Consider the following 25890-nt stretch of genomic DNA (forward strand, 5'->3'; position numbering starts at 1 on the left):
CGATCTTGGCTCACTGCAACCTCTACCTCCCAAGCTGAAGCGATTCTCCTGCCTCAGACTCCCGAATAGCTGGGATTACAGGCACCTGCCACCACTGCCTGGGTAATTTTTGTATTTTTAGTAGAGATGGGGTTTCACCATATTGGCCAGGCTGGTCTCGAACTCCTGACTTCAGGTGATCCACACACCTAGGCCTCCCAAAGTGCTGGTATTACAGATGTGAGCCACTCCCGCTCCCCAGCCAGCACTTCTTTTTTTTTTTTTTTGAGACGGAGTATCGCGTATCGCTCTGTTGCCAGGCTGGAGTGCAGTGGCGCGATCTCCACTCACTGCAACCTCTGCCTCCCGGGTTCAAGCGATTGTCTTGCCTCAGCCTCCCATGTAGCAAGGTCTACAGGCTCGCGCCACCATGCCCAGCTAATTTTTGTAGTTTTAGTAGAGACAGGGTTTTACCATGTTGGCCAGGATGGTCTCGATCTGCTGACCACGTGATCTGTCCGCCTCGGCCTCCCAAAATGCTGGGATTATAGGCGTGAGCCACTGCACTGGCCACTTCATTCTTTTTAACAGCTGAGTAATATTCTGTGGTGTGGATATGCCACATTTTGTTTATCCATTAGTCAGTTGATAGACATTTGAGTTGTTTGCACTTTTTGGCTGTTATGAGTAGTGTTGCTGTGAACATTCATGTACGAGTTATTGTGCGAACATGTGTTTTCATTTCTTCTTGGGTATATATCGAGGAGGGGAATTGCTGAGTCATATGGTAACTCTGTGTTTAACTTTTTAAGGAACTGACAAACTTTTCAAAGCAGCTGCATGCACCATTTTATATTCTCAACAGTAATGTATGAGAATTTCAGTTTCTTCACATCTTCCTCCAATGCTTATTGCTGTCTCTTTATGATTGTAGCCATCCTAATGGGTGTAGAGTAGTATCTCATTGAGGTTTTGATTTCTGTTTTCTGGATGACCTTTGATGTTGAACATCTTTCTGCATGTTCATTGGGCACTTGTATAGTTTTTTTTTTTTTTTGAGAAATAGCTATTTAAATCTTTTGCCCATTCTTTAGTTAGATTATCTTTTCATTGTTGAGTTATAAGAATTTATATACTTTGGATACTAGACTTTTACCAGATATATGATTTGCAAACATTTTCTCTCATTTTGGGGCTGTCTTGTCACTTTTTTGATAGTGTCCTATGAAGGACAAAAGTTACAAATTTTGATGTCCAATTTATTTTTTTCTTTATTTGCTTATGCTTTTGGTGTCTGAGAGACTTGTTTAATTCAAGTTCATGAAGATTTATGCCTAAGTTTTCTTCTAAGCATTTTATAGTTTTAGTTCTTACCTTTAGATCTTTCATCCATTTTTAAATTTTTGTATATGGTATGAGGTAAGGGTCCAATTTCTTTGTTTTGTATGTAGTTATCTAGTTGTCCCAGAACCTTTTGAAAAGACTGTTCTTTCCCCATTGAATTGTCTTGACACCTGTGTCAAAAATCTGTTGACCAAAGATGGGGGTTTATTTCTGGTCCTTGAATTCTATTCTATCAATCCTTCTAACAGTGTTATGCCATCTCGATTATTGTACATTTGTAGTAAGTTTTGAAATTGGGAAGTGCCAGTGCTCCAACTTTTTCTTTTTCAGTATTATTTAGCCCCTTGAATTTTTTTTTTTTTGAGATGAAGTTTTGTTCTTGTTGCTCGTGCTGGAGTGCAATGGTGCGGTCTCAGCTCACTGCAACCTCTGCCTCCTGGGTTCAAGCGATTCTCCTGCCTCAGCCTCCCGAGTAGCTGGGATTACAGGCACCCATCACCATGCCTGGCTAATTTTTTTGTATTTTTAGTAGAGACGGGGTTTCACCATGTTGACTCGACTGGTCTCGAACTCCAGACCTCAGGTGATCCACCTGCCTCAGTCTCCAAAGTGCTGGGATTATAGGCGTCAGCCATAGGGCCCAGCCAGTCCCTTGAATTTTCATAAGAATTTTTTGGTTCAGCTTTCATATAGGTTTTCTAGTTATTTTTTAGTGTTTACTCTAATTATTACTTTATACATACATAGCATATCACAGTCTACTAGTATTTACATATTACCTGTTTGAGGGAAGGGTTGAAACCTTACCTCTTTTTTTTGAGACAGAATCTCATTCTGTCACCCAGGTTGTAATGCAGTGGTAAGATGACAGCTCACCGCAGCCTTGACCTCCCGGGCTCAAGCAATCCTCCTACCTCAGCCTCCCAAGTTACTGGGACCACAGATGTACACTACCACGTCTGGCTGATTTTTTTTTAGTTTTAGTGGAGATGGGGTTTTGCCATGTTGCCCAGGCTGGTCTTGAACTCCTGAGCTCAAGTGATCCACCCATCTCGGCTTCCTAAAGTGCTGAGATTATAGGCGTCAGTCACCACACCAGGCCCAAAACCTTACCTCTTTTTACATCCCTTTATCCTTCACATTTTTCTACAATTAGTCATGTTTTACATTTTTCCATGTATTTGTCTTAAATATTTCTCTTCATACATTGATTATGAGATTGTCGTGCTACCCACTACACCAAGAGGGCTTCTGTTCTCTGCGTATGTTGAGAACTGTATCACAAAGTTTTATAATTTTTCTTTCCCTATGAAATATAATTTAGAAAACTCAAGTGAAGGAAATTCTGTGGTATTTACCCATGTTTTTACTCGTCTATTCTGTTTTCCTTTCTGGTGTTGAGAGTTTCAGGGTAGGTCTACTGTTGACAAGTTCTTAGTTTTTTTCCATCTGTAAATGTCTTGATTTTTTTTTATTTCATTCCTGAAGGATATTTTTCTGGATATAGAACTCTGGGTTAATAGTTCTTTTCTTTCAACACCTAAAGAATGTTTTGCTGTTTCCTTCTGGCCTCTGTGGTTTCTGATGAGATTTTGGCTATCATTTGAATTGTTTTTCCCCAATAGATAATGTATCATTTCTTGATACTTTCATTCTTTTTTTTTTTTTTCTTTTCTGCAGTTTGGCCATGATGTGTTTTTTTTTGGCGTGGATTTCTTTGGGTTTATAATGCTGAATGTGTTCACTGAGCTGCTTGAATGTGTAGGTTTATGTCTTTTGCCGTATATGTGAAATTTTTAGCCATTATTTTTCTTTTCTTTTTTTTTTTTTTTGAGAGGGAGTCTTACTCTGTTGCCCAGGCTGGAGTGTAGTGGTGCGATCTCGGCTCAGTGCAACCTCCGCCTCCCGGGTTCAAGTGAGTCTTGTGCCTCAGCCTCCCAAGTAGCTGGGATTACAGGCATGTGCCACCATGCCCCGCTAATTTTTGTATTTTTAGTAGAGACGGGGTTTCACCATATTGGCCATGCTGGTCTTGAACTCCTGACCTCAGGTGATCTGCCTGCCTTGTCCTCCCAAAGTACTGGGATTACAGGTGTGAGCTACCGCGCCAGGCCACCATTATTTCTTGAAATACTTTTTTAGACTCATACTCTAACTTCTGCTGGATCTCTGATTACATGAATGTTACGTATCTTGTCTTAGTCCCGCAAGTCCTTAAGTTTATTTTTCTGTGTCTTTTTTCTCTCTGTTCAAGTTCAGATTGGGTAATTTCGGTTTCTCTGTCTTCGAATTATTCTGTTTCTTCTATTGTCTCCATTCTTCTGTTGAGTTTGTCCATTGCATTAATTTTAGATAGAGTTTTTTTTTTTTTTTTTTTTTTGAGACAGAGTCTCGCTCTATCACCCAGGCTGGAGTGCAGTGGCGCGATCGCAGCTCACTGCAACCTCTGCCTCCTGTGTTCCAGTGATTCTCCTGCCTCAGCCTTCCAAGTAGCTGAGATTACGGGCGCGCACCACCTTACCCGGCTAATTTTTATATTTTTAGTAGAGACAGTTTTACCATGCTGGTCAGGCTGGTCTCGAGCTCCTGACCTCGTGATACACCCACCTCGGCCTCCCAAAGTGCTGGGATTACAGGTGTGAGCCACCACACCTGGCCCAGATACAGTACATTTCATTCCTAAAATTTTCCTTTGTTTCTTGTGTATTTCTTTGCTGAGAATTTCTATTTTCTATTTTTGTGTCAAGCATGTTTGGAATTGCTCACTAAGGTATTCTTACAATGCTTTCTTTCAAATTCTTGTTATATAATTCTATATTTGTCTAACCATATATTGTCTTATATATATTGGATTGTCTGTTGTTTTACAAGTCTGTTTTTCTCTTCAATTATCAATATTATTGGTACGATTTCATTGGTTTTTTAGAATGTTTAATACATGGTGAGGCAGGTCATTCACTCCCCACCCAACTCCCACCCACATCTGCTTTTCTCTTTTATAGTTTTCTGTTCCCAGGCATTTATTCATCCATCTTTGAATCCTTTGCCTGGTCTATTCCATAATGACTTTTCTGTACTGGGCATTTAGTAACTGGTGAATTGAATTTGCCCATTAGCGGTTTGAGTTAATTAATTTACATCTTGGTAGAAATGCCCACACACCAGGTGCAATCTACTTAGTGCCACAAGCATTGAGTGTCTACTGTGTGCCCTAGCATTGGGCTAAGTGCTAAGGACAAAAGATTGATAGGCTGTTTCAGTATAATCTACTAGCCACAATAGCACCAATAGACGTATTCACCCTTAGTTTTGGAAGCACAGAGAAGAGCGCTTAGTCTAGCCCAGAGGTTTGTGAAAATCTTAGGAGAGCGACACTAGAAGGGTGAGTAGGGATTAACTAAGAAAAGAAAGACAGGAATGGCATTTCAGACATAGGAAAAGGTGGAAGCAAACCAAAACTGTGTGACGCAGCTTATGGATACTAGAGCTTAAACAACAAGGGCTGGGGTGGGTGAAAATGAAAAAGTAGGCCGACTGAACTTACCACAGAGGCGATTGAGGGCCATTGAAGGTTTATTTGTTTATTTAGTTTCTAATGAAGTATTTCAGATGTACCAAAAGATAAAAAGAATAATATAGGTCAGGCGCAGTGGCTCACACCTGTCGCCCAGGCTGGAGTGCAATGGTGTGGTCTCGGCTCACTGCAACCTCCGCCTCCCAGGTTCAAGCGATTCTCCTGCCTCAGCCTCCCGAGTAGCTGGTATTACAGGTGCCTGCTACCATGCCCAGCTAATTTTTCTATTTTTAGTAGAGACGGGGTTTTGCCATGTTGGTCAGGCTGATCTCGAACTCCTGACCTTGGGTGACCCGCCCACCTCGGCCTCCCAAAGTGCTGGGATTACAGGCATGAGCCACTACACCTGACCCTAATTTATATTTTAGATATATCGCTCAGGATGGGATGTGAAGGATAGATATGAGATTATTGTAGAGCAGTGGTTTGCAAACAGTTGGGATTCCTTTATACTCTTAAAAATTAAGGACCCAGAAGAGCTTTTTATTGTGTGGTTTATGTTTATCAATTTTTACCATATAAATTAAAATAGAAAATTTAAAAATACTTGTTAATTTATTAAAAAATAATTATAAGCCCATTACATGTTAGCATAAATAAAAATTTTTTATGAAAACCATTCTAAAAAATGTTTAGTGGGAAGAGTGACATTGTTTTACATCTTTGCAAATCTCTATAATATCTGGGTTAATCAAAAATTGTTAGATCCCCAGATCTGCTTTTGCTTTCATTCTATTTGATGTCACATCATGTACCCTCTGGAAAACTCCACTGTATACCCATGAGAATAAGGGTGAAAAAGGCAAAGAACATCATAATATTCTCATGAATATAGTTTTGGCATCTCAGCTTCTCTGAAAGAGTCTCAGGGAGCCTGAGGATTCCTTGGACCACACCTTGAGAACATCTGGTGTTGGGGAGCCAGTTTGGAGGCTACCTGCTCTTAAGGAGTTGGGTTTGAGATGAGTAGGTAGTGGAGATAACCAGAGGAAGAAAGGCCCTTTGCCAGCTTTGATTTTACCTTGTTACACTGCAGGATGGATCCATGCTGTGCTGACGCCTGTGGACTGCCTTGCCTTTGGAGGGAACTTCTTACACAGCCTTAACATCGAGATGCAGCTCAAGTGAGTCCTGAAACTATGGTGATTCCATGTTGGCCATTCCTGTCTGCTGGAGTGAGGAGTACAATGTAGAAAGCCAGAAAGGAGTGGTTCCTCGTTCCTGATCATGTTCAGCTGAAGATTAACACCTTTTCTGCACTTAGTAGTTATTTGACTTTGGGCAAGTTATATAACCTTTGAGCCCAAGTTTCCTAATGTATAAAGCCAGATCTTGCAGAGTCGTTTTGAGGATTAGAGATATAAAGCATCCAGAACAATACCTGATTCATAGTAGGTGCTCGGTAAGTGAATCCTTGTTTTTGTTGTTTTGTTTCCTCCTCCTAGAGCCTATGAGATTGAGAAGCGGCTGAGCACAGCAGACCTCTTCAAATTCCCCAACTTTGAGACCATCTGTTGGTATGTGGGAAAGCACATCCTGGACATCTTTCGTGGTATGGAGCCCTTTGCCAACTGTCCTTTTTGCCCCTCTCCCCTGAGTGAATGAGTGTGTGTGTATGTGTAAGTAGCGCAGTCAAGACACGATACTATTTCATCACCAGAAAGATCTCAGTATGTAAATTAAAACCATATTGTGTACCTTAAATATGTTCAATTGTCAAAAAGTGGTAATTAGTGCTTTAAAAAAAATCTCCCTAGTGCTACCCACCCAGCCCCCAGCCCCTTCTTTTTTGAGACAGGATTTCACTCAGTCACCCAGGCTGGAGTGCGGTGGTGCGATCATGGCTCACTGCAGCTTCAAACTCCTGGGCTCAGGCAATCCTCCTAGGAGCCTTTGTTTGCCGAGTAGCTAAGACTACAGGCACGGGCCCCCACACCCAGCTAATTTTGTAATTTTTTTGTACGAACAGGGTCTTGCTATGTTGACCAGACTGGTCTCAAACTCCTGGCCTCAAACGATTCTCTCACCTCAGACTCCTTTTGCTGGGGTTACAGGCATGAGCCACAGTACCCAGCAATACTACCCCTTTATAGTTTCACCCACTGTCCTCCCCTGTACCATCCATAACTTCTGGAAACCACTAATCTGTTTTCCATTTCTATAATTTTATCATTTCTTTTTTTTTTTTTCCCCCAAGACAGGGTATCACTCTTGTCACCCAGGCTGGAGTGTAGTGGCGTGATCTTGGCTCACTGCAACTTCCACCTCCTGGGTTCAAGCTTCACCTACCTCAGCCTTCTGAGTAGCTGGGATTACAGACACCCGCCACCACACCCAGCTAGTTTTTGTACTTTTTTTTTTTCTTCTTCTTTTTGAGATGGAGTCTCGCTCTGTCGCCAGGCTGGAGTGCAGTGGCGCAATCTCTGCTCACTGCAAACTCCGCCTCCTGGGTTCAAGCGATTCTCCTGCCTCAGCCTCCAGAGTAGCTGGGACTATAGGCACATGCCACCATGCCCAGCTAATTTTTGTATTTTTAGTAGAGACGGGGTTTCACCATGTTGGCCAGGATGGTCTCAATCTCTTAACCTCATGATCTGCCCGCCTCAGCCTCCCAATGTGCTGGGATTACAGGCGTGAGAACCACCACGCCTGGCTGAATTTTGTCATTTCAAGAATATTGTATAAATGGAATCATATAGTATGTGACCTTCTCAGATTCACTTTTTTACTCAGCATAATACATGGCAGGGCATGGATTTTAACCTTTTTGTTTAGCAAGTGTGACTGAGAATATTGGATCACAGTGAAAGTATCTCTATTTCCTGCTGGTTAAGATAAAAAGCTCAATCTGGATAGTCTGAGAGTTTCCTGGATCTGCTTCCCCTGGAGATAAGGCCCAGTCCTGACCGTCCTGGCATCGTTGTTTTGGTTCCTGGGCGTTAGCCCAGTTGGAAGCCAATTTGCTTACTGGGTTTCCTCTTCCCTGATGTGATCGAGAATAGAATGGGTCCCTTACTTAGGCCTAAGATTCTTCAAGTTGACTTGGCCAGGAGAAATCAGTATTGATGAGTTACAAAGAATCTCAGGGGCCATGAGTACAGCCTCATAGCCAATACCTCAAACTCTTACTCTGCCACCTAGACTGTCACTTAAGTTTTCAATCAGATGTTGGATGACTAACTGTTCATTACTTATTCTAAACAGCTTGGTTCAGTAGAAAATTATTTATAGACCCTAAATCTGGCTGTTTGTAGTAGCCTCCTGACATAAGGCAGAACACAGCTAATCTATCTTGTACATGAATGGCCCTTCAAGTCTGTGTAGGTAGAATTCATAGTCCTCATGAGTGTTCTCATTTTGAAACCCAACAGGCACAGTAATGTCATGGAAGGGGCACAAGCCTCAGATTCAAATACACATGGTTTTAGTCATGGCTCTAGCACTTACTAGGTGTGTGCCTTTGGTCTTGACTTTGCCTCTCTGAACCTCAATTTCCTGGGCTGTATAATGAAGATAATACCTTGCTTACAGGATAGGTATAAGGGTTAAATGAGATAATAGATATCACATTCCTAGCACTTAGTAGGTACTCAGTAAACGAACACTATTGGAAGAACTGAGATCTGCAGTGGCGCTCAGAACCTTGAGCATTTTCTCTGGTTGTCTTAACAAAAGTCCCAAGTCCTTCACTTTCCTGCATGGCTTTGTTGACACTCTGCTTTCCTCTTTCCTCCTTTAGGTTTGCGAGAGAACAGGAGACACCCTGCTTCCTACCTGGTCCATGGTGGCAAAGCCTTGAACTTGGCCTTTAGAGCCTGGACAAGGAAAGAAGTAAATATGCATATTTCTCTACCTCCTCTGGAATTTTGCCCTTTGTAGGGACTGGATTTGGTAGATGTTTTGGAGAGACAGAAGAGTCCAGAGAAGCTTGTGGGCCCCTGGGTGTAGAGTGGAGGCCTGGACTAGGATTCCTTAGATTACATTTTAAAATCAATCTTTCTGATGATAAAAAGTAATACAACATTACTCTAGAGTATTAGAAAAATGAGGAAGAGCATAAAGAAGGAAAATTATTGCCTATAATTTTTACACTCAGCGGGAACTACTATTTAACACTTGCCTACATTTTCTTCTGGTCTTTTTTATGTGCATTTTAAAACATAATTACTGTCACACTGTGTGGTTGACACTTGAGCAATGTGGAGGTTGGGGTGCAGACCCTGCCCCCCATGCAGTCAGAAATCCACATATAACTTTTGCCTCCCTAAAACCTTAACTGCTAACAACCTACTGTTGACCAGAAGCCTTACCAGTAACATAGTCAACACATATTTTGTATATGTTATTTGTGTTATATACTGTATTATTACAATAAAGTAAGCTGAAAGCGTATGTTTACTGTTCATAAAGTGGAAGTGGATCTTCATAAAGGGCTTTATCCTTGTCTTCACATGGAGTAGGCTGAGGAGGAAGAAAAAGGAGAGGGGTTGGTCTTGGCTGTCCCAGGTGGCAGAGTCAGAAGAAAATCTGCATATAAATGGACCCATACATTTCAAACCCATGTTCTTTAAGGGTCAACTGTATATCCAATTTCATGTTTGAATCTGTTGGTTTATCTTAATTTTCCTGTGTCACCAAAGTTCTCCAGAAACATTTGATAGTTATGTGATATTCTTTTGCAGGAATGTACCATCCTTGCCTAACTACTTGCTTTTTGCTGCTTCCTTTTTATTTCTTTGAGGGAATAGTTTTAAAGAATCATACAGTAAATGTCTGTTTTTGTCCCTCATTTCTTGAATGTTTCTTCAGGATAGATTCCTGGAAGAACAATCACTGAATCAAAGTATATGAAAAAATGTAAGGCTCTTGATGCATACTGCCAAAGTGGGTTTTAGAAATGTGCGAGTGTCCGTTTATCCAACTGAACACTAATCAGCCATAAAAAAAAAAAAAAAGCTCTGTATGTACTGATTTGGAAAGATCTCCAGAATTTGTCAAGTAAAGGTGCACAACCGTGTGTATAGTGTGCCACTTTATATGTAAAAACGGGGGAAATAAGAATTATCTTAGTATACACTTGCCTGAATATATGATCTGGGATGTAGAAACTAATGAAAATGGTTACCTGTGGGAGTGGGATGATGAGATTGATGGCAGGAACAGGGTGGGATTGATGGCAGGGACAGGGTAGGAATGAAGCTTTTCAATATAATTTAATTTTATTTATTTATTTATTTATGAGACAGAGCCTTGCTCTGTTGCCCAGGCTGGAGTGCAGTGGCACGATCTCAGCTCAGTGCAGCCTCTGTCTCCCGGGTTCAAGTGATTCTCGTGCCTCAGCCTCCTGAGTAGCTGGGATTACAGGCATGTGCCACCATGCCTGGCTAATTTTTGTATTTTTAATAGAGATGGGGTTTCACCGTGTTAGCCGGGCTGGTCTCAAACTCCTGGTCTCAAACTCCTGATCCATCCACCTCAGCCTCCCAAAGTGCTGGGATTACAGGCGTGAGCCACCACACCTGGCCTTTCTTTCTTTTCTAATGTAAGCCTTTAGCTGTTAATTTCCTTCTCAGCACCAATATTTGATTTTTGATCCATGTGAATGAATTAACTTCAGAATACTGAATTTAAAGAACACACCAAGAAATCAAGAAAAGAAGAAATGTCAACATGTAATCTTAGGCTTTAGATACTCCCTTTTCTGGGTATACTGTGACCAAAGGTCTCTGCACTGCAGGCTTAACTTGTACAATCTCCTTAGTTCCTGTTGCCAACCTTCCCCTCAGATATTCTTGGATTTCATATTTTGAGCCTTCCCTTGCTCCCTGGGCTTACCTATACCTGGACCTTAGCCTGTGATTCTGTTTCTCCACACCTCTCAGGTGTGGCTACCTTGGGTTTCATCTCTGACCCCTCCCATGGAGTGAACTTTAGAGTGACTGTGTCCCAAAAACACCAAAAGGGAGGTGGGTGTGCCCCAAGCACTCATGACTCAGGATGGACCCAGGGACCAAGGGATGGCCCCAGAGTGATCAATGGGAGCTGGAGTAGAGTAGAACATAGTTCTGAGACGCCCATGCTCATGGAAAGACTCTTGTGAAGTGCAGATGATTTGTAGGGGAGGAACCTGCTCCCTTACCTTTCCAGAGACCCTGATCTGGGAAGGAGGAAGCCGTAAGATTATCTAGCTGGGTCAGATGGTTTCTCAGCTCCCCACCTAGCCACGAAAATAAATTACACCAGATAGATGAAAAGAGTTAAAGGAAAAAAAGAGAATTAAACCATGAGAAACAAGGAAATGCTGAGGAATTTTCTCTCAGCCCTCTGGATACAGAAATGGAGTGAAAAGTCACAAAGGAAAACCTTGAGATCTACATAAAAATGTAAATCTTGGTACTCAAAAAGAGGGCAAACAAAAGAGACAACTAACAGGGATCGCTCTGGGTTGCTGTTGAGCTAGCTGTGGGCCAGTTGCTGCTCAGCACAGAGTTCCTTCCTCACAAGTGGAGAGGCTGGTTTGTCCCCGCTGATCTCTCTGAGGTCCTTGACTTTTTTGAGAGGTGTGGCCCAAACCCACAACTTAGTTCCTTATATCTCTTGATACTGTCTTTTTTAGATAGATGTTTTACAAATATTTTCTCTCAGTCTGTGGCTTACAAAGTAGCAGAGGTGCTGAAACAGGTTTTTCAAAAAGATGTTTTGCTTTTTAAGTTCAGTTGATCAACTTTTTTCTTTTCGGGTCCATGCTTATGTCCTATCTAAGAAATCTTTGCCTAACTGAAGGCCACAAAGAACTTCTCCTCTGTCTAAAGCAGGAGTTTCCGGCCAGGGTACAGTGGCTCACGCCTGTAATCCAGCACTTTGGGAGGCTGAGGCAGGTGAATCACCCGAGGTCAGGAATTTGAGACCAGCCTGGCCAACATGGCGAAACCCCATCTCTATTAAAAATACAAAAATTAGCCAGGCGTGGTGGCACATGCCTGTAATCCCAGCTACTGGGGAGGCTGAGGCATGAGAATTGCTTGAACCTGGGAGGTGAAGGTTGCAGTGAGCCAAGACCACCACACCACTGAACTCTAGCCTTGGTGGCAGAGTAAGACTGTCTCAAAAAAATAGTAAGAAGTAAATAAAATATAATAAGGGTTTCCAACCTTTTGGCTTCCCTGGGCCATATTGGAAGAATTGTCTTGGGCCACACATAATAGCTGATGAGCTTAAAAAAGAAAAAAAAAATTACAAAAAATCATATAGGCTGGGTGCAGTGGTTCGTGCCTGTAATCCCAGCACTTTGGAGGCCAAGGCGGGTGGATCGCCTGAGGTCAGGAGTTCAAGACCAGCCTGGCCAACATGGTGAAACCTCGTATCTACTAAAAATACAAAAAATTAGCTGGGTGTAGTGGTTCACTCCTGTAGTGCCAGCTACTGGGGAGGCTGAAGCAGGAGAATCGCTTGAACCCAGGAGGTGGGGGGTTGCAGCGAGCTGAGATGGTGCCATTGCACTTCAGCCTATGCAAGAGTAGCGAAACTCTATCTCAAAAAAACAAAAAAGGTCTCATAATGTTTTAAGAAATTTTACTCATTTGTGTTGTCACATTCAAAGCCATCCTGGGCAGTGGGTTGGACAAGCATGGTCTAAAGGGTGTATAGTTTTAGGTTTTACATTTAGGTCTATAATCCATTTTACGTTTGTGTTTGTGTGTATGGTGCAAGATATGGATTGAGGTTCTTTTTTTTTTTTGCATGTGGATATCCAATTGGTCCAGAATCATTTGTTGAAAAGACTACCCTTTCTCCATTGAATTGCCTTGGCATATTTGTCCAAAATCAGTTGTCTCTTTATGTGTGGGTTTATTCCTCATGCCTCTTGTTTGACAGGCTCTGCCAGACCATGAGGATGAGATCCCGGAGACAGTGCGAACCGTACAGCTCATTAAAGATCTGGCCAGGGAGATCCGCCTGGTGGAAGTAAGGAGCATGGGGCAGGGAAGAGAAGGCATTTGGAAAGGCCTTGAGGCTCAAGTGGCAGGTTAGGCCTCTGCAGTTAGCATGAGAGCCCAGGGGAAGGGTCGGGAAGACCCTACCAAAGACACAATTCATTTATTCAGATAATTATTACTGTGTTTCAAGTGTGCTGCACATTGGGCTAGGTTCTTAAAACACATAAATAGTGCCTGCCCACAAAGAACTCAGCCTGGTAGAGGACCCTGAGCAAAGTTAACCTCTTTGAGTTTCAGTTTCCTCATCTCTAAAATGGGGAATAATTGTACCTACTCAAGGATTGTTAAAAGGATTAGGTAAGGTAATGTGAGTTGAGCACAAAAATAGAGTGCTTGGCACACAGTAGGTGCACAATAAATTCTGATGGTGGGTCGTGGTGGTGGGTGGTGGTGGTAGTTGTAGTTGTTGTTGTTATTAATATTTTGACTCAGTCTCTGCATTCTGCAAAATGACAGTTCTCTCGGGGTGAAGATGATTACAAAGCCATGTTTCAACAGGTGGCATATACCACGAGGCAGTAAGGTATAGTGGTAAGAGATTCAGAGAAACCTGGGTTCTGGTTCCTGCTCTGTCACTTGCAAGCCTTTCAGAGCCTCAGTTTCCTCATCTGTAAAGTGAGGATAACATTAACCTTTCAGGATTTTGTTAGGATCAAAAGCTAGTATATGTAGAGCCCCTCGCACAGTGCCTGGCAGAGTAAGTACTCAATAAATGTGAGCCATTGTTATTAGTAGACTTTATAGCAAAGAGAGAAGTTGGTGTGGGATGGTGAAGTAGCAGAGGCACCAGAGGAGAACTCCTTTAAGCTCAGAAGCTGTAAAGTTTTATTTAGTGCCCAGGATATATACATCCATGCTGAAGGGTGGTCAAAGTGAGCTGGGAAGTTGTGCTTCTAGCCTCACTGTTTGCAGCATGTTTCACTGCCTACACCATAGCTTACAGTGTCCACCTCCTACCTCTCATTTTCCTCCACTCCCATCTGTCAAAATCATTCAGGATAGTTAAAGGCCTACCTTTTCTCCAGTGCCTCCCACTTAAACCACAAAACTCTGGGCTGGTTGAAAGAGGACTTAGAGTATATGTGGTCCATGGGCTTTCAAATGACTTAAAGCAATGGAATCCTTTTTTAAAAATGACATCTTAGGTGGAAGGCCAATATTCAAAGCACAGCTGCTTTGAATAAGATGAAGGTGGGAGGCCTAGGGCTCCACTTGTTCTTTTTATTCGCCTTCTACCTTCCCCTGATTCTCAGGGCTCCTCCCAAGAAGCTCAAAGTAGCCACAGAACATCTTCAGAAATCATCTTTCCAGTCTAGTCCTTTAATTTTACAGCTGAGCAAACAGTCTCAAATGGTCAGATAACTTTCCTGAGCTAGTTACAGAGCTAGCTAGTAGCAGAATTAGGACTAGAACCTCTCCTTTTCTCAAATCCTGTAGTCCTTAGAGTTTGAACCACCCAGATTAGTACTTGATTATTTTCTGTTTCATGTCAGCTGCTTAGTGGAGTATTTTCTCTCCAATTTTGACAGTAGTGCTTTGCTCGTCTTCTTACTTGTCAATGGCTGGGTAAAGAAATGCCACCCAATAAATTCTTGATGACTCATTATGTAAAAGCTAGGGTGTGCATATGTGGAGCATCTGTAAGCCACTTCCATGGCAGTGCCACCAGTACCAGGAACAGACCTCTGCTCTTAGTGTTGAGAGAACCCTTGAGTAAGCTCTAACCCCCTCATGTACTAACACTCTTGTAGGACATCTTCCAACAGAACGTTGGGAAGACGAGCAATATCTTTGGGCTGCAGAGGATCTTCCCAGCCGGCTCCATTCCCCTAACCAGGCCAGCCCATTCCACTTCAATGTCCATGTCCAGGCTGTCACTGCCCTCCAAAAATGGTTCAAAGAAGAAAGGCCTGAAGCCCAAGGAACTCTTCAAGAAGGCAGAGCGAAAGGGCAAGGAGAGTTCAGCCTTGGGGCCTGCTGGCCAGTTGAGCTATAATCTCATGGACACATACAATCATCAGGCACTGAAGACAGGCTCTTTCCAGAAAGCAAAGGTGGGTGCTGGCCCATGAGTTCAGCCCAACCCTTTTGGGTGTCCCTTGGAAGAACAGGGTTTCAAAAAGCAGGCTATCCTGTCTGGCTGCCATGTCCCTTAGACCCCCTGGTGTTTGGCTACCAGTCCCACTCATTTAACAGGCATTTATTGAGACCTTTTCTATGCTGGGCACTGTGATAGGTGCTATGGATGTGACTCTCAAGAGGCTGACAGGCGAGTGAGAAAGACAGGCATAAAAACAAATGAGTGCAATCAAGTATTGTGAATGCCACAATCAAGGGTGTGTGTGGGACCCTGAGATACAGAGGAGGGTTAATTCTGTCTGGGTAGGGAAGATTTTCAGGAGCTCTTTTCAGAAAACATAACACTTAGCTGAATTTTGAAATGCTGGGGTGGGAATGAGATTTGAAAACATTGCGTGTGTCAGGTTGTAGTCTTGAGCAGGTCCTTGAGAAAAGCCCTCCACCAGGGCTCCATCTTGCCTCAAGATTGTGATTCTCTCCATGGGCATCTGAAGATGTGCCCCCTCTTTTTTAAGGGAACATGGTTCACAAGATTGATAGGTGTCCCCTGAACCAACCACACATTTTCAAACTCCTGCTCCTGTGATCAGTGGGGGTGTGGGGGGACAGTATAGCAGAAGGCCTTGGCTCAGGTGGTTTTGACAGTGAACTGAACCAGTGAAACCAGAGGGAATGTGCCGTCATGATTCCCATGGGAGTCCCAGACAGGTGACAACTGAGCTTCCTACTTCTGCAGTTCAACATCACTGGTGCCTGCTTGAATGACTCAGACGATGACTCACCAGACTTGGACCTTGATGGAAATGAGAGCCCATTGGCCCTATTGATGTCTAACGGCAGGTGAGGTGGGAAGGAGGAGCACAGAGGTACTGGGACTGTCAGTGGTAATATGCCACTGAGACAGGGCATGGAATTAGAATCTAGGGGTTGGGACATGGGTAGGAGGGACTGTACTTAGGGCAATACCTCGATAATATAATGTATTATTGCTTAGTTCAGAGAACCACGGTGTGGTGTTGGAGGTGGGTAGAGGGAGAGGTCTGAAATCGAATTGGCAATCCTGAGAAAGATTTTATCGGTTCTAGAAACTTCAGCAAGTCATTGGGAGAGAACCACTGGCAGCAATAAGTATAGCATACTTACTAAAAGCATTAGTTTTTTCTATACCTTTTGACTTAAGATTAGATTTTTAGGAATTTATAGAAATCCTTGCACACAAGTGTGTAATGATAAATGTTCAGTGTTCGCTGCACCATTGTAATAGTAATCGGAAACATCCAAATGTTCATCAGTAAGGGCTGGATAAATGATGGTGCATCTATAGAATGGAATATGTAGCCGTTACAAAGAATGAGACAGTTAAATATTGACACAGAAAGATGTTTAAGGTGTATTTTTAAAATCAGGTTACAGAATAATAGGAATAGTTCCATTTTTACTTTTAAAAGGGCATGTATGCACATGTATATATGTATGCACGTATGGAAAAGCCATAGATAGACTTTTGTATTTTTTGAAGAGGGAGGTTTAAAAATGGAATGTACAAGCGTTAGAAATAAAAACAATGTGAAAGAGCACACAGTGAAAAATCTCACACCCATCTCTCTTTCCCTGTTTACCTTCCCATGGACAACCAATGTCAGTGGTTTCCTTCCAGAGATATGTATGTATATTTAGGCAAACAAATAGTGTGTGTTATATATATATGTAAATATATTTTTTTAAAAAATAGAGATGGGATCTCTGTTATTGCCCAGGCTGAGCTCTAACTCCTAGACTCAGGTGATCCTCCCACTTCGGCCTCCAAAGTGCTGGGATTACAGATGTGAGCCACCTTGCCTGACCTAGTTACATATTTTATACTTGTTACACCAAGTTTTTTTTGTGTGTGTGTGTGTTTTGTTTGTTTGTTTTTTGTTTTTTGTTTTTTTTTGAGACAGAGTCTCGCTCTGTTACCCAGGCTGGAGTGCAGTGGTGTGGTCTCGGCTCACTGCAGCCTCTGCCCCCTCAGTTCAAGCAATTCTCGTGTCTCAGCCTCCCAAATAGCTGGGACTTCAGGTGCATGCTACCACACCCAGCTAATTTTTGTATTTTTAGTAGAGACAGGGTTTCCACATGTTGGCCAGGCTGGTCTCGAACTCCTGGCCTCGAGTGATCTGCCCGCCTCAGTCTCCCAAAGTGCTGGGATTACAGGCATGAGCCCATGTGCCCGGCCTTGTTATACCAAGTTTTTAACAGTGGTTATCCCTGGAAAGTACAGTAGGGAAGGTAAGAGCAAATTTTCACTTGAGTAACATTTGAATTTTGTACAATGAGCACGTATTTACTTTTCTTTAAATATTTAAGTATTTACTCTTCTTTAAATAATTTTAAAAGAACAAGTTCTTTTTTTTTTTTTTTTTTTTTTTTTTTTTTTTTTTTTGAGACGGAGTCTTGCTCTGTCACCCAGGCTGGAGTGCAGTGGCCGGATCTAGGCTCACTGCAAGCTCCGCCTCCCGGGTTCACGCCATTCTCCTGCCTCAGCCTCCCGAGTAGCTGGGACTACAGGCACCCGCCACCTCGCCCGGCTAGTTTTTTGTATTTTTTAGTAGAGACGGGGTTTCACCGTGTTAGCCAGGATGGTCTCGATCTCCTGACCTCGTGATCCGCCTGTCTCGGCCTCCCAAAGTGCTGGGATTACAGGCTTGAGCCACCGCGCCCGGCCTGAACAAGTTCTAAAAGAATAAAATAAAAGCTGTTTACAACAAAATTATGGACTTGGGAATCAGGCAATCCAAGGTTTAAATCCCAGCTGTGACACATATTCACTGTTCTACTTTGGCAAACTAATTAACCTATCTGAGCTTCAGTGTCCTCATTGTATGTATTCTATAGTTAAAACTTACCTTAGGGTTGTTGGAGGATTAAATGAGATAATATATGTAGAACGTTAACCACAGGGCCTGCCATATAATTAATACTTAATAAATGGTAGTTCTTATAAATATGATGATGTCGAGACAAAAGAATTCTCCATGAAGATGGTGATAACGATGATGTGGCCATGACCAGAATCTAAGAAGATTGTCAGAAACCCTGAAATACATAGAGGCAGGGAAAGCCAGTAAGGGCTATTTTCTAGATACTCAGAACACTAGACAGCAGCAGTCAAGAGCCAGGTGCAGAGTATGAACAATGTAGGAACACAAACAACAAAGGTACCTTAATAGCTGCCTTCTAGGAAAAGGTTACCTTCAGGTCCATCTGGGCCCACCTGGGTGGAAAATAAGGGAAAAAGGAATGAGAGTAGGGCAGATTCTGAAAGCAACAGAGCTATTCTTGGGGTTTGAGAATCCATTTACTAAAGTGTAAGATTAGAGAGACTGTTGAATATTGCCTTTGTCCAGAACTCACGATAGGTCTCCTGGACAGGAGAAAATTCAGTCCTAGGAGTCTAGCCTATAATGGCTATTGAAGGTACAGTAAGACATTTCCTGCCCCTGCCCCACCCCCAGCACTCCTTCTTGTGCTGCTGCCTATTACCCACTGCAGCGTCAGAAGCTGTTAAGTGAACCCAGATGGTCAGAAATATTTACAGATGATGTGATGGTATGTCTGGGCTTCTCTCCAAACTTTGTGTTTTGCAGAGATTGAGGTGTAGATGAAACAAGACTGGCTGTGTTGATAATTGCTGAAACTTAGCTGAGTGATAGGTACATGACAATTAATTATACTTTTATATTTTTGTGTATGTTTGAAAATTTTCTTTAAAAATTTTAAAAAATTGTTAGAGACAGGGTCTTGCTGTATTGCCCAGGCCGTCAGGCGTTCTCTCGCCTCAGCCTCCTGAGTTAGCCGATACTACAGACATGCACTACCACAACCCAGCTGAAAATTTTAATTATTGGAAGTTAATAGAAGACCAGGGCATACATAGCTGTCATTTATTGAGCATCTCCTCTGTGTCAAAGTCTTAGTTGTTTATATACACTATTTTATTTAATCCTCACAACAACCCCAAAAGTAAGTAGTAGTATCCCCATTTTACTAATGTGAAAATTGAGAGAGAACCTTATAATATTAGCTACATGGAGCAGTTGCCATTGATCAAGCTCTGTATGAGCTCATTTAATCCTCAACTCTCTGAGGTAGAAAATAGGTCAGTTAAATGACAGCCAATTCACTGAAAGTCAATTTAACCAAATTACTAGTTGCTGAATGTATCAGTGTACTGATTTGCCAAAAACATGTTTCTTTTTAACTGTTTATGAGGTTTTTTTCCAGCAGTTCATATTGGTTAATATCGTCTACTATGTGTAACAGGATTATCTAAGCCACTTTTGAGTTCTGGACAAAGGCAATGTTCATTTCAACCAGCAATCATGAGTTTCTTCACTTACTGGCCAACATTTGTTATTTTTTTTTTCTTTTTGACTATAGCCATTCTGGTGGATGTAAAGTGTAAACTCATTGTATGTGTTTTTTTAAAAAAAAATAAAAATTGTGGCCCAGTACAGTGGCTCACACCTGTAATCCCAACACTTTGGGAGGCCAAAGTGGACGGATCACTTGTTAGGAGTTTGAGACCAACCTGGCCAACATGACGAAACCCTTGTCTGTACTAAAATTACAAAAATTAGCCAGACATGGTGGTGGGCACCTATAATCCCAGCTACTTGGGAGGCTGAGACAGGAGAATTGCTTGAACCTAGGAGGCGGGAGGTTGTAGTGAGCCGAGATCATGCCACTACTCCAGCCTAGGCAACAGAGCAAGACTCCATCTCAAAAAGAAAAAAAAAAAAGCAAATAAAAATTAAAATTGTATTTAAGGTATACAATGTGATATTTGATAAAGTCTATACTGTGAAATGATTATGCCAGTAAAGCTAGTTAACATATGTATCACTTCACGTACTTACCATGTGTTTGTGGTGAGAACACACAGGTCTACTCTCCTATGAAATTTCAAGTATCAGTGCAGTTTTGGTTTTGTTTTTTTTTTTTGAGACAGAGTCTTGCCAAGGCAAGAGAATTACTTGAACCCGGGAGGCAGAGGTTGCCACGGGCTGAGATCACGCCGTTGAACTCCAGCCTGGGCGACAGAGCAAGACTCTCTCAAAAAAAAAAAAAAAAACAAAAAAATTCTGGATACAAATCCTTTGCCAGATAAATGATTTCCAAATATTTTCTCTCAGTCTGTGGCTTTTATTTTATTTTCTTAATGGTTTCTTTTGAAATACAAAATTTTTAATTTTACTTAATCCCTGGTTATATGATATTTTTCTGTGTTTTACTCTAGTTTTATAGTTTTAGGTTTTACATTTAGATCTGTGATGCATTTTACGTTAATTTTTGTATATGATGTGAGGTAAGGGTCCACATTTATTTCTTTGTATCCATTTTTCTCAGCAACTTTTACTGAAAAAACCATCCTTTCCCCCACTGAGCTGCTTTAGCACCTTTTGTCAAAAATCATTTGATCATAAATTTAAGGGTTTATTCGGAACTCAAAGTTCTTTTCCACTGATCTGTATGTCTGTCTTTATGCTGATATCACATTGCCTTGATTACCATAGCTTTAGAGTAAATTTTGGGATTGAACAGTATAAGTCCTCCAATGTTGTTCTTTTTCAAAATTATTTTGTCTGTGTTAGGTCCTTTATATGTCCAAGTATGTTTTACTATCAACTTTTTATTTAAAAAGCTGGCTGGATTTTGGTAGGGATTGTATTGAATCCGTAGGTCAATGTAGAGAGAATTGCTGTCTTGCTAGCGACTAACAATATTGCTAGTGACTGTTTTTATGTTCTCCTTCCCTTCAGTACGAAAAGGGTGAAGTGCTTATCCAAATCTCGGCGAACCAAGATAGCAAAGAAGGTAGACAAGGCTAGACTGGTGGCAGAACAGGTGATAGAAGATGAATTTGACTTGGATTCAGATGATGAGCTGCAGATTGACGAGAGATTGGGAAAGGAGAAGGCGACCCTGATAATAAGACCAAGTGTGTGTCTGTTCTTTCTTTTTCCTCCTCTACCCGTTGTTTGTTTGTTTGTTTGTTTGTTTGTTTGTTTGTTTTGAGATGGAGTTTCGCTCTTGTTGCCCAGGCTGGAGTGCAATGGCGCGATCTTGGCTCACTGTAACATCCGCCTCCCGGGTTCAAGTGATTCTCGTGCCTCAGCCTCCTGAGTAGCTGGGATTACAGGCATGTGCCACCATGCCTGGCTAATTTTGTATTTTTAGTAGAGATGGGATTTCACTATGTCGATCAGGCTGGTCTGGAACTCCTGACCTCAGGTGATCCACCCGCCTCAGCCTCCCAAAGTGCTGAGATTACAGGTGCAAGGCACCACGCCCAGCCCTTGCCCGTTTTATATTTGTTTTTGACCCTCTTGATAGACTTAAGACCTTAGGCCTGAGCTTGTTGACGTTCTGCTATACTATGTTCTGTAGGCCTTCATTGTTTCCTTTGTTCTAAAGATTTATTTATCACCTGATCCCTAACCTCTCTAAATTAGTCATCTGTGGTCATTACTTCCAAGAAAATTAGTCTTATTTTTTTTTCTGGGTATTTAGCTGAAATGCTAATCATAGCTTCATAATAAGTGCATTCCATTGTTTTCTAGAATTTCCCCGGAAATTGCCCCGTGCGAAGCCTTGCTCTGACCCCAACCGAGTTCGTGAACCAGGAGAAGTTGAGTTTGACATTGAGGTAGGATTCTGCCCTGGATCTAGTCTTCTGCTCATTCTGGTGATAGAGACAGAAGACAGATTGTCATTCTAGTTGGGGGATATGCAGGGAGGAAGATACCCTATGCATTCATTTCCTGAATAATTTATTTATTATTATTATTATTATTTTTTTTTTGAGACAGAGTCTCTTTGCTCTGTTGCCCAGGCTGGGGTACAATGGTATGATCATGGTTCACAGCAGTCTTGACCTCCGAGGCCAGCTCAGCCTCCCTAGTAGCTGGGACCACAGGCTTACACCACCAACGTAGCTAATTCTTTTCAATTTTTTTTTTGTAGAGATAGGGTCTCGCTGTGTTGCCCAGGCTGGTCTCAAACTCCTGGGCTCATGTGATCTTTTGCCTCGGCCTCCCAAAGTGCTGGAATCACAGGGTGAGCCACTGCAGTGAAATATTTATTAAGTGAAAGAGTGTGTGCGAAGTGCTGCTGAGCATGTAAATGGAAGATTTCGATTTAGTTGAAATACCTTAAACATCCTTTAATACAGAGTAGAATAAAAGTCAGTGTGGGCCGGGCACGGTGGCTCACGCCTGTAATCCCAGTACTTTGGGAGGCTGAGGTGGGCATATCATGAGGTCAAGAGATTGAGACCATCCTGGCCAACACGGTGAAACCCCGTCTCTGCTGAAAAATTAGCTGGGCGTGGTGGCACACCCCTGTAGTCCCAGCTACTTGGGAGGCTGAGGCAGAAGAATCGCTTGAACCCAGGAGGCAGAGGTTGCAGTGAGCCAGGATCGTGCCACTGCACTCCAGCCTGGCGACAGAATGAGACTCTGTCTCAAAAAAATAAAAAAATAAAAAGTCAGCCAGGTGCGGTGGCTCATGCTTGTAATTCCAGCACTTTGGGAGGCCGATGCAGGTGGATCACGAGGTCAGGAGATCGAGACCATCCTGGCTAGCACGATGAAACCCCGTCTCTACTAAAAATACAAAAAAACAAAATTAGCTGGGCGTGGTGGTGGACGCCTGTAGTCGCAGCTACTCAGGAGGCTGAGGCAGGAGAATGATGTGAACCCGGGAAGCGGAACTTGCAGTGAGTCGGGATCGCGCCACTGCACTCCAGCCTGGGCGACAGAGCGAGACTCTGTCTCAGAAAAAATAAATAAATAAAAACTTAAAAGTCAGTGTGATGTAGCAGAAAGAGTATGTGATAAGGAGTATCTGATGTGACCTTACACAGATTATTTAACTTCCCCGAGCCTTAGTTTTCTTATCTGTTTAAAATGGGAGTATACTACCTACCTCACAAAGATGCCTTGGAAATTAAGATAAAAAATGAATATTCTGCTTAATACTTGGTCTATACTTGGTGCTTAGAAGATACTAATATCAGGAGTCAGATCATCACCCCTATATTGGGGCCTTACCAGACCAATCCTGGGCAGCTGAGGTGATACACTCTCTCTCCAACAGGAGGACTATACAACAGATGAGGACATGGTGGAAGGGGTTGAAGGCAAGCTCGGGAATGGTAGTGGCGCTGGTGGCATTCTTGATCTGCTCAAGGCCAGCAGGCAGGTGGGGGGACCTGACTATGCTGCCCTCACGTGAGTACTGGCTTTTATCTCCCCTTTCCAGGCTATCAGACAACAACCCCCGCTCCCGCCCAAGGTGCCAGGTCAGCCAATCAGTAGATATTTATAGAGCCATTTAAAGGGACAAAGAATTATCCAGGGCATTTGGGTGAAAGAATAAAGTAGGCATGAACCTGTCCTAAGGAACTTAAGATCTGATGGCAATAAGCTGTATAGACTTAAAGAGGAATCAATTTTGGGCACTTAGGAAGTTGGGAAGAGGGGCTAGAAGAGTCATGCAAGGAGAATTGTTACAAAAACAATGAAAGGAAAGAATGCAGCATGCATAAACAGGGAGGGAGGTGTGCCCCTTTTTTGCCACCTTGCCTACTGTCTGTGGAGAGACTTAAGGCAAAAAGGACTGGCTTTTCATGAAAATAGTCTATGGTACTGTCTTGATCCTTAAGCTTAATTCCAAATTTTTCACTTAGGGTGATTCTCCCCTTTTTCCTCCCACCTTGATCCTCATAGCTGTTGTCCCTCCTCCCTGAGTATTCTGATGACTGGTTTACTCTGACAGTTAAAAACAACTGCCTCAGTATTTCTCCTCTGTCCCTTGCAGTGAGGCCCCAGCTTCTCCCAGCACTCAGGAGGCCATCCAGGGCATGCTGTGCATGGCCAACCTGCAGTCCTCATCGTCCTCACCGGCTACCTCCAGCCTGCAGGCCTGGTGGACCGGGGGGCAGGATCGAAGCAGTGGGAGCTCCAGCAGTGGGCTGGGCACAGTGTCTAACAGTCCTGCTTCCCAGCGCACCCCAGGGAAGCGGCCCATCAAGCGGCCAGCATACTGGAGAACCGAGAGCGAGGAGGAGGAGGAGAACGCCAGTCTGGATGAACAAGACAGCTTGGGAGCATGCTTCAAGGACGCAGAGTATAGTAAGGGCAGCTAAGATGGGTTCAGGCCATAAGGGGTCTCCTCAGTCCCAGTCTCCATCCTCGGCCCAATAGAGGACAGTTTGTAGTGAGCAAAGTCCTGGTCTTAAGCCTGATATTTAGTTTCTCTAAGCCGTATTTTCCTAATTTGTAAAATGGGAATATCTCACAGGTTAATGTTAAGAATTTGAGATTATGCTTACACAGATAATCTGGCACAGTTTCTTCCTCATGGGAAGCCTTCAAAAAATGGTAGTTATAATTTGCTCTCGTCTGTTTTTACTAATGTCCAACCTTTACCGCTGGTGACTCTTTTTTTCTCTTGCCTGTTTGACTGCTATCATCTGTGTCATTTGTGTCCTGTGTGGGCCAGTTTGTCCCTTTTGCAAAGGTACATAATGACCTTTCAGTGGGCTTTTTACATTTAAGAGATGACTTCTTTTTTTAATCCAAGATTTTATTGAGTACCACAATGTATAAGGCACTCTTGTATAATACAGGTGACTGTATAATGTAACTGCTTTTTGTTTTGTTTTGTTTTTTGAGACAGAATCTCCCTCATTAGCCCAGGGTGGAGTGCAGTAATGCCATCTCAGCTCACTGCCACCTCCACCTCCTGGGTTCAAGCAATTCTTGTGCCTCAGCCTCCCAAGTAGCTGGGATTACAGGTGTGCACCATCACATCACGCCTGGCTAATTTTTGTATTTTTACTGGAGACAAGGTTTTGTCATGTTGGCTAGGGTGATCTCGAACTCCTGGCCTCAAGTGATCTGCCCGCCTGCCTTGGCGTCCCAAAGTGCTGGGATTATAGGCATGAGCCATCACTCCCGGCCATTGTTTTAATATTTCAAAAGTTATACAAATATGGTTAACGCTTGCTGACCAAAATTGAAGATGGAGAAAGCAAAAATTCTTTTTGACTAACACTTTTTCCTCTCTGAGCCCAAAGACAACCTTTGTCATCATTTTCACGTATGCCTTTTATTTTGTTGTGTTTACATTCTTATGTAGACAGAAGTATAGTTTTATTTAGTCTGTGTGGTTCTGCAACTTGTTTAGTTTTCTTTCAATGTCAGTACAGAGATATACTTTATCAATACATAGAGATCTATCTGCTGCATAGTGTTCTGTAATATAGAAATATATCATATGTTTAATCATTCCCTACTGATTGACATTTAAGTTGTTTCTAAGTTTTTACTTTTACTAACAACACTGCAATGAAAATTCTTACAGTAACCTTTTGTGCCTATGTGCCAGTTAATATTTTTCTAGGGGGGATAGACCTGTTGAGTTGAAGGGTATGTAGAAGACAAATGTTAATAAATAGTGCCAAATTTCCCTCCAAAAGGGCCAGTATATGATCAGTGTATGAAACATACCTGTTTGCCCATAGCCTTACCAGCAGTGGATACTATCAGCCTTTTTAATTTTTGCCAATCTTATGGCAAAAGATGGTGTCTGTTTGTTTTATGTGTTTATTGACTCTTCTTTATTCCTTTTCTGTGAATTTTCCATTCAGTCTTTCACCCATTTTTCTATTGGGATGTTTTGTTTTTCTTATTGATTTGTAAGAGTTCTTTATATATTCTAGATGTGTTGGAGTATTTTTTGTATATTCTGGATATATTGAAAAATACTTCCTTTTAGGTTTGTGTTTAATTTTATTATGTCTTTCTAGCATGTAGATAATTTTGATTTTTACATTGTCATCTTTATCAATTTTTTTTTTTTTTTTTTTTA

The 25890-nt window shown here is 42.3% G+C and overlaps 1 protein-coding gene across 5 annotated transcripts in view; it reads left to right on the top strand.

The window, feature by feature from the left end:
* PHF8 (PHD finger protein 8) overlaps window positions 1-25890 on the top strand; it is a 105862-nt gene that overhangs the window by 37351 nt on the left and 42621 nt on the right. For 3 of the 5 annotated variants that reach the window (XM_007991786.3, XM_007991788.3, XM_007991789.3), the window contains exons 9-18: window positions 5934-6021; window positions 6343-6449; window positions 8637-8728; window positions 12773-12862; window positions 14646-14948; window positions 15710-15813; window positions 20775-20953; window positions 21576-21661; window positions 23113-23246; window positions 23836-24149. In XM_007991786.3, the coding sequence (XP_007989977.1) occupies window positions 5934-6021; window positions 6343-6449; window positions 8637-8728; window positions 12773-12862; window positions 14646-14948; window positions 15710-15813; window positions 20775-20953; window positions 21576-21661; window positions 23113-23246; window positions 23836-24149 (1497 nt within the window). The remainder of the gene's footprint in view (window positions 1-5933; window positions 6022-6342; window positions 6450-8636; window positions 8729-12772; window positions 12863-14645; window positions 14949-15709; window positions 15814-20774; window positions 20954-21575; window positions 21662-23112; window positions 23247-23835; window positions 24150-25890) is intronic. The other 2 variants (XM_007991791.3, XM_007991792.3) reach the window with 1 other exon arrangement.

The sequence above is a fragment of the Chlorocebus sabaeus genome, chromosome X (assembly GCF_047675955.1).
Source record: "Chlorocebus sabaeus isolate Y175 chromosome X, mChlSab1.0.hap1, whole genome shotgun sequence".
Classification (NCBI taxonomy): Eukaryota; Metazoa; Chordata; class Mammalia; order Primates; family Cercopithecidae; genus Chlorocebus; species Chlorocebus sabaeus.